The sequence below is a fragment of the Electrophorus electricus genome, unplaced genomic scaffold (assembly GCF_041902795.1).
Source record: "Electrophorus electricus isolate QZ-2024a unplaced genomic scaffold, ASM4190279v1 Scaffold29, whole genome shotgun sequence".
NCBI classification, from domain to species: Eukaryota; Metazoa; Chordata; class Actinopteri; order Gymnotiformes; family Gymnotidae; genus Electrophorus; species Electrophorus electricus.
Genome location: NW_027658572.1, coordinates 377,938 through 386,076, shown reverse-complemented (window position 1 = coordinate 386,076; position 8,139 = coordinate 377,938). Strand labels below are relative to the sequence as shown.

Sequence of the window (8,139 nt, the reverse complement as noted above, 5' to 3'; positions counted from 1 at the left end):
ATTAACCTTCATTATAAACTTTCCTTAGTCGTCATGGCCTGTCCCTGCCAGAATATTTACTATCAGATTTTCCCTGTGTCCAAAGTGATATCATGGCAGGAATTTTCCCAAGTGTTTACATTAAAGGAATCTGACTATACTGATTACTCTTTGCCAGCTAACAGCAAATAAAATGCTGGATTTTGGATTATGTGAGTATATAACACGTGACTGTGTTTGTGTCAGAGAAGGGAGAGGAGAGGCTTTGTCTCCAGCCTCCCGCTGCTTGCCGCTGTTCAGCTTCTCACTCCTGAGATCCTTCTCGTTCTCCTTCTCCCCATTGCGTCCCACTCCGCCAATGCTGCTGCAACTTCAACCGCTGACAAAGTGCACCAGCTCAAAGCGTGGTCTAGAGCCAAATTTCAACACGGGCATCTTCCTCATTGGCTCATCTCCTCAGAGGGGCAACACATGCACAGTTTCAGCTCCTATCGATGCCCACGTAGAACCTTATAAAATCAAACTGACAATGACAAGGAAACCATATTTTCAACACCTCCAGCACAAGTAGTAGTTTTTAGCAATGCACTACTTTTAGTGGTTGTTGAGCATCTGGAAAGAATGCAAGTCACCAGGGTAACATCATCAAGAAGCCCTTTTAGACTTACTTCCATCAGATGAATTCAGCCTCTTTTTTGCTTCAGTATTTGGGACTAATTCGTAGGAGGGCATTTTGCCAACATGAATCCCCTCTGCCATGTCATGCACTCTCTGCATCAGTTGTGGGCCATACCTGCTAGACCAAACATTTACATTCTGAATACTTTGGCTCAAGTTGTTAAAATCTTAGTATAAAAATCAACACTTTTATCTGTATCTTAATTTCAGGCTGATTTAACAAGTAGATAAGCTAACGTAGTGAGCGGTTGTCTTGGCTTGTCCTAATGGCAGTCAGGGGCCAAAACACTTACTGTAACACTTTATAATTATAACACACTTTCCTTAACTATTACAGATGCCGTTTAACAATGTTCTATTTTTAAAATATGGAAACAGCAACTCAGCACATAAGGCGTTAGACCATACCTGCATGCTAAGAACACATGGTTCACTCAGACCATCGATAGAGACAACAGCTGATCTAAGTCTCTTGCTTTGTAATTTTCAACGTGCTTGTTTATGAATAACTTTCGAGCTAACCACTGCTTATCACTTTCAAAGTGTTGTCAGAATTTATTGATATGAAAGGCTCTCGTCATGCTGATAATTGTCTGGTAGGACCAACTGACAACGTTATTGCCCCGACATACGCCCAGTGAGAAAAGCATTGTGGGAATTTCAAATATGGCCTGTGCAATGCTCGGTTTGCCTGCTAGTGCCTGATCTTCGAGCAGGCAACCTCCAGCTTTGGTCACGTTCTGCCCAGAAATCTATCCGCTTCAAGATTGGTCTAATGGGCCAGTCATTGCTCATCCTCCGCTGCTCTTGTTCAGTCGGCAGAGGGTGGATTTTCGTCCTGCTCTGTCTCTGTCCCATTGTCAAATGCGCTAACATTTGCTGAACTTGAATCTTTTTAATTCTATGGCAGGGGTAACATTCCAGAACTGTTGTCAGTGTAGATCATTTGAATAAATGACTGTTCTGTTTGCCTGCTACGAGCTGCCATAGCTGCAGGTGTTTGGTGACTAGACCAGTCAGCATGCAGGAGTCTGCCTATGTTCAGTTAGAACAGGCATCAGTAAGACAAGACTCGCTGTACTCACTCATTATCTTAATACTGTTCATTAAATTAAGTCAGCGGTTTATATTGAGTTTACGTCATTTGGTACGACGACTCTACAGTCTTGAATTGATTTATGCAGTGTAATATGGATATAAATGTTAAAATGTTCTATTACAGAACACGACACCTGTTGCGTTTTATATTGGTAAATATCTGATATGACCGCTGTAACATAAAGTTGCGGTTATAAGTACGTGAAACATTTTGATCGACTGAAATGTAGATGTATGTACATGCAATATATTTGTGATTATGTAAATCAAACAGCTATTCTTATTCTTATGGCTAGCTAAATTGATTGCAATTTCGTCGTCTTCAAGGCATGGCATGGTGTTTATTCATTCTTTGGCATACAAAATGACACCTTTTCACGTTTTGGAACTACAAATATGGCGGCCTTTTTTCTTTAGCGTTTTAATGACGTAAAAGCAGAGTCTCACCATAAAGTCGGGCAGGAGGATCTGGACTCATTTATTTCTTCGTATCTTCCCCCATCTAGCGGTCAATAACGGGTAGTCTTGAACTGATTTCTATCGCGTAATACTTCGGATATAAATGTTTAAATTTCCTGTTGCAGAACAGACAAAGTATAGTCAACCAGTTCTAACCTTTTGATAAAAACTTGAACTTCAAAGTAGGTGAATCTATTTCCTTAAACCAATCAGATCACAGTTCATTTACATAACATCAATGCTTTGAGTGCTTTAGATATGAGAACATCACAGTGATCTTTCTGCTCACACATCAGTCAGTCTATAATTCTGTATTATGTGTTTCTATAGCTTCCAACTTTCATGAGTTCCTTGAATCTGTGGAGAAAAGTGCAGACCAATGTAGTTTCTTATTTGTGAACATTTATACATTTATTGTAATTTATTTATCATTTAAATGTTTTAATTCTTTTAATTTATAGACATAAGGATACAGAAAACAGTTCATATATGTATAGTACATCAATCAATGTATAACACTTTTAGTACTTAGTATATGAATCAATGTATAATATTTGGACTGCTTTAACACCAGTACAAAAGTTTAATATAATAAAGAAATAATGCACTGTGATTACGTGTGGCGGCACGAGTGCCGTAGGGCGAGGGGCAGGACGCACAGACTCCACTGACTGGGACGAACATTTATTAACATAAATGACAGCGGCACTCATGTATTAGAAACAATAAACATGGACCTGAAACAAATGAAGTTAAACAAACATAATACACAAGAATACATCTAACATAAACACGTTACATTCAGACATTACACCGACAATGACCAACACCCTGTACACTTTAACACGGGTTTATATACATTGAGACGAACAAGGTGCAGGTGTGGTTACAAACACAGCCCTCCCACTGAACGTGGCAGGCCAAACCACATGACTCGGGGGAGGCTAACATTCCATGACATTATGCTTCATCTTGTAAAAGCTTTACATGACTGACAATTTCAGCTTTTTCAGAGGACCTATTTAATTCTTTCTTACATTGTACTTCTTTCCATTCCTAGTCTAATCTTGAAATAAATTTAATTTTAATGCAAGTCTTCATAATGTGTGTTTCAGGTTATGCAAATACTTTGGGAGTTGTTTAAATCAGTCAATCTACTGAATTCCCCACCAACAACAGTATGAATAATTAATTGTCATTTACATTTATAACTTTTAACATACTAGTAGCATGTGAGTTTCATGAATTTGTACTTCATTAACTATTTGTATCACATTATTTACATTACTGTTGTAATAGTAATAGTAAAAATTCAATGGTAATAGGGCACATTGATTTGACACAGTTCAATGGCATTAAACTGCTATTAAATGAGTTCCAGTGAAGTAACTTGCTACTTGAGTATTCTTGTAACAGATACTTTCTTACTTTTACTTAAGTAATAATTTAAATGACTACTTTTACTTCTACTTCAGTAGTTATTATTTTAAAGTAACAGTAATTTTACTTGATGACAGTTTTGCCTACTCTACCGACCTCTCTCTGTATTACAGTTAATGTCTTGATCTTTATCAAAAACCCATGTAGTGCCTGCATGGAGGGACTTCGTGTTGTATTGGAAAACTGTAATAAATGTCTATATAACTGTACCCATCTTTCAGCTACGTACTCAGCTGCCACTAAAAATAGGGATTTCACATATTTTTTAAACTTTTGACTTATTTTCCCAATGACCAAAATGTCAGCGCAACCCTGTAGTAACATCACAATGTCTATGACGTCACAATGGCTATGACATCACTACATCTATTTTAAAGGTGAGCGCAAGCATCTATATGTTATTTCACTTGACACACTTCAGCAGTTCAAAGGTTGGGAGACAATAGGGTGAATTAAACCTAACCATAGGTGGTGGATTACTACTGAATTTTACAGAACAAGGTACAGTGGAATCTTTAGTCTCTTAGGGATCATTTTGATGCATTTCAAACAGAGAAGGTCTGTCAGAAAAACAGCTGTAACATCCAAAACATACTTCATCAAGCATTAAAAAGTGGCATGGTGTTCTTGTCATATAGATTTTAGGGAATCTGTCATTAAACTGCTCAAAAGTATTTTAGTGATGTCATAATATTACTATTACAGGAGAGCTGCAAATATTCTAAATTGGAACTGCACAGCCTAATATCCAAATAAGTCTGTACTGAATCTCTGTGACCAAAAGGAAACGACCCTTACAGTGGCACCAGCAATGCAGACGGTATTCAGACAGGGAATCGATTTAGCGAGGAATATTTGCTCGTCAACTTTTGGGATAATGGCAAAAAGGGTAGGTTGGGCAAATGTTTTAAAAAGAGAATACTTGTTTAATACTACCTTACAACCAAGTTTTATCTAACTTTGTACTGAGAATTTTTGCTTCTTAACCCCCAGGCCCTCTATAACCCTCTATTGGAGGATGATGAAGTAACATCTGATGATGCCTTTTGTATGGACCCATTGTGTCCGGTAAGATAAGGCTGTATTTTCAGACATTGAGTACTGTTAATAGAATAAAGTCTATGGGATGGATCTTTTCACATCCAGAATGAAATGTTACCACTCCAAAATCTATTTTTCTCTGTGTTTTGTCTGAAGGATTTTAAGGGGGCATTTTGGGGTCAAGTTGTGGTAAGTAGCACTACCTTTTCACAGATGTTTCAATAGGCTAAAGCTTTTACCCATAAAGCATGTTTTCAAGCACTGTCATGTGTCTTCTGAGTCAAACATGATCTTTTGTAAACAAATTAACTTGGTTAATGATAAATAATAAATAAATGATTGACATTCCTCGTGATAAGAGGCTCATTCCACAGAAGTAGTTCTAAGTGTGACAGAGTAATGTCCTGACACACAAAACCACTGCAGTGGAATCAGACCTCTTTTTAGAGGTTTTTCTTATACATCTAGACCTAGACCTTTATACTCCACCTGGGTCTTATAGGAGGACAATGTGGAGACCCCCTTTGGCACTGTATGCTGCACCATGGCAGGTATCCCCAGGGATAACCGACCGGTCATCCTCACCTACCATGACATCGGAATGAACCGTAAGACTCTGATACTGTTGCTTGTGGCACGTAGCTGATTGCTCTAAAGTCTAAAACTTAGCATAAGCGTCATTTATTGTGTTGTAATGACCCTGGAATGCATGTCTGCAGACAAAACTTGCTTCGACGTTCTTTTCTATGATGAGGACATGCAGGAAATCATGCGACACTTTGCCGTGTGTCAGGTCAACGCTCCTGGGCAACATGAGGGTGCCAGCACCTTCCCTGCAGGGTGAGCGTGAGTGCACCATATGCCACAATGTTCTTTCAGGGGCTGAAAGACATTCCAAGGTTAAATCTAATCTAAAATGTGACCTTCAGCTACCCCATACAATTTTTTCCAGAATGTATATTTATCAGAACCTACTCCATAGCCCTCCGTCTGCCCTCAGACCACTCCTTCCTGGCAGTCAGACAGGACGACTCTATGCCATGGTGTTGGTGCCCACCTAAACTAACATCTGGAGGCCCTGACTGTCAGCATGTCTAGCTGGCACCGGCTTGTCATGCACCAGGGTTTCTTTCATGAACTTTTTTCTTAGCGTTCATATGCTACATTGATGGCTGTGGCTCCCAGTACATCATAGCTAGGTTTAGCAGGTTCAAATCCTGAAGAATCAGTGGCGTCCCTTAGAATTATAACTCACTCAGGGCAATTTTTTCCTGTAGATTCACATATCCCTCAATGGACAAGCTCTCCGAGACCCTCCCAATTGTGCTCAAGCATTTTAAGTGAGTGAAGCAGATTAGCCATTTACTCTGAGATTAAACTGTCAATCCTTGTTCTAATCTGAAACCTTGCGCTTTAATGGTTTAAAGTTATGTACATTTTTTTCTCTCCACAGAATTAAGAGTGTTATTGGAATGGGTGTTGGAGCAGGAGCAAACATCCTCACACGGTTCGCTGTGAGTTGTAGCACTGTCTTTCTTCCCAATAGATTTTAACACAATGATCAAACAAGGATTACTCCTTGGTGAAATTCTTGCTTTGTAACAAAGTGTTGATACTTGCAGCATAATCCTAATCATTACACTGTCAAGATAGCTAGACATCAACTCTCCAGAATACTGACACTTCACTATTGTTCCTCTGCTTGCACATGTAAACAAACCTTTTTCTAAGTGCAATGTAAAGTGCAAGAATGCCAAATATGGAGACTCTTAATTGCTCATTTAACTACAACAGTTTGACATATAGTAAGTAATTTTGCCCTGAAGGTTCATCTCCCTTTGACTGCTCATGCATAAATGTCTTGCAGTTGAAGTACCCAGACTTGGTTGAGGGCCTTGTCCTGATGAACATTAATGCTCAGGCAGAGGGCTGGGCAGACCGGGCAGCATCCAAGGTATCACAGTCTAATGCAATAGTAATTATCATTCTGTTAACACCCTGCTTAATCATCACGATCCCTGTATCTCTACAATTATGTCATTTAGCTGGTCCCACCTAGCGTCTATGTCTATGGTTTCCCTGTCTCATGTCTTTTGTTTTGCTTTACTTCCTTGTTGTGGTTCCGTTCCTTAGCTTCATTTTCTCCGCTCCTTATTATTTGCACCTGTCTTGTTTAACTCTTATTACTTCATGTATTTAAACTGTCTTGTTCCCTGTGTCTTGGCTGTTCACTGAATCCATATAACTTTCAATGTGATAACAAATAGTTCTCAGCATATTACTCTTAGTTTTCTGCAGTTTCCAGTTAACCTTTCATGCCAATCATATGGTGACAATCGACCCTATATTTTTATTCTTTTGGGATCCTTAGAAAAGTGTCAAGCCTCTTTTAATAAAGTAATGTATTTGATCAAAGCTTATGTGTACTCCAGCCACTAAAGATCAACCCACACTTTCCACAGATTTCCAGCTGGGCCCTTGGTCCCCCCAGTGTTGTCATCTCCCACCTGTTCGGTCAGGTACGAAATAACGCCTAAAATGAAATGTATATTGTATGTATTATTGAGCAGTACTTGTCAACCCAGTCCTTGTGATACATCTGACATCCCACATTTTCCCTCTATCCCAGCTCCTGACAACATCATCCTAGCTCCTAAACCAAGCCATTAGGAAAATGAACACCTGGTACAGTTGTACTGGGCTGGGTTAGAATAAACATGTGGGCCATTTCATGTGTACTGTGGACTGGGTCACTAAACACTGAACTAGAATATTTAAAAGTTAAATGCCTTATTACTAAAGATGAGTGTTCCAAATGAGCTGTCCTGAATTTAGACTGTGTCCTTTTCGTAACTAAAGAACCAGATGCCTACATTATTGTCCATCAAAAGGTCAACAATGTTTTGTTTTTTTTTTACATATTCCTTTTATTATACATTTCTGTCTCGAGTGCCTGTGCAGACTGTGCATATAGAGGAAGAGACATTTAAATTCATATTCACATCAAGTTTTAATGTTTTGTGACTGATTGCGTCTTGGACTGACTCCTTTATGGCACCGTGGCAGGAGGAGATTAAGAAGAAGGCAGAATTTGTAAAGACCTTCCGTCACAACATCAGCAAAAGGATTAACCAGACCAACCTTCTGCATTTTATGAAGTCCTACAACAGGTATGACTGACATCTGCATTCTATGGAATCTTCTGAGCTCTCTGCTTCTAGACTTGTTTGTCATATGAACAGCTCCCAGTCTTATTAGATCTGATCAATTTTCAGCCGAAGTAAACTGAACATTAAGAGAACTTCTCTGGGTAGAAAGACTCTAAAGTAAGTGAGAAACTGTTTCTCTTTTATCCTTATTCCATGTTATTTTTTGATGTAAAATGCCCCTGTGCCACCACATGCCTGAAAGGTTTTGTTGCTGTAGGTGTCACACTCTTCTGGT

General features: G+C 39.0%; 1 protein-coding gene and 1 long non-coding RNA gene across 2 annotated transcripts; both read left to right on the top strand.

Annotated features, from left to right (window-relative positions):
* The first annotated feature begins 5,077 nt into the window (after positions 1–5,077).
* LOC145655601 (protein NDRG1-like) lies at positions 5,078–7,096 on the top strand. The gene is made up of 6 exons (XM_081709093.1): positions 5,078–5,303; positions 5,415–5,535; positions 5,973–6,035; positions 6,149–6,209; positions 6,563–6,649; positions 7,067–7,096. The coding sequence occupies exons 1-6, from the start codon at positions 5,240–5,242 to the stop codon at positions 7,094–7,096; spliced, it is 426 nt and encodes a 141-aa protein (XP_081565219.1). The 5' UTR covers positions 5,078–5,239.
* A 59-nt stretch (positions 7,097–7,155) lies between these two features.
* Positions 7,156–8,139, top strand: LOC145655615 (uncharacterized). Its single transcript, XR_014121648.1, has 3 exons — positions 7,156–7,214; positions 7,762–7,865; positions 7,971–8,139. It is a non-coding gene; the product is annotated as an uncharacterized LOC145655615 (long non-coding RNA).

Excerpts from the sequence above, each read along its gene's own strand:
- LOC145655601 (XM_081709093.1), top strand. The coding sequence starts at position 5,240 with ATGGCAGGTATCCCCAGGGATAACCGACCGGTCATCCTCACCTACCAT. Across the intron at positions 6,036-6,148 it reads ATTGTGCTCAAGCATTTTAA|AATTAAGAGTGTTATTGGAA; the intron begins GTGAGTGAAGCA and ends TTCTCTCCACAG. Across the intron at positions 6,210-6,562 it reads ACATCCTCACACGGTTCGCT|TTGAAGTACCCAGACTTGGT; the intron begins GTGAGTTGTAGC and ends AATGTCTTGCAG.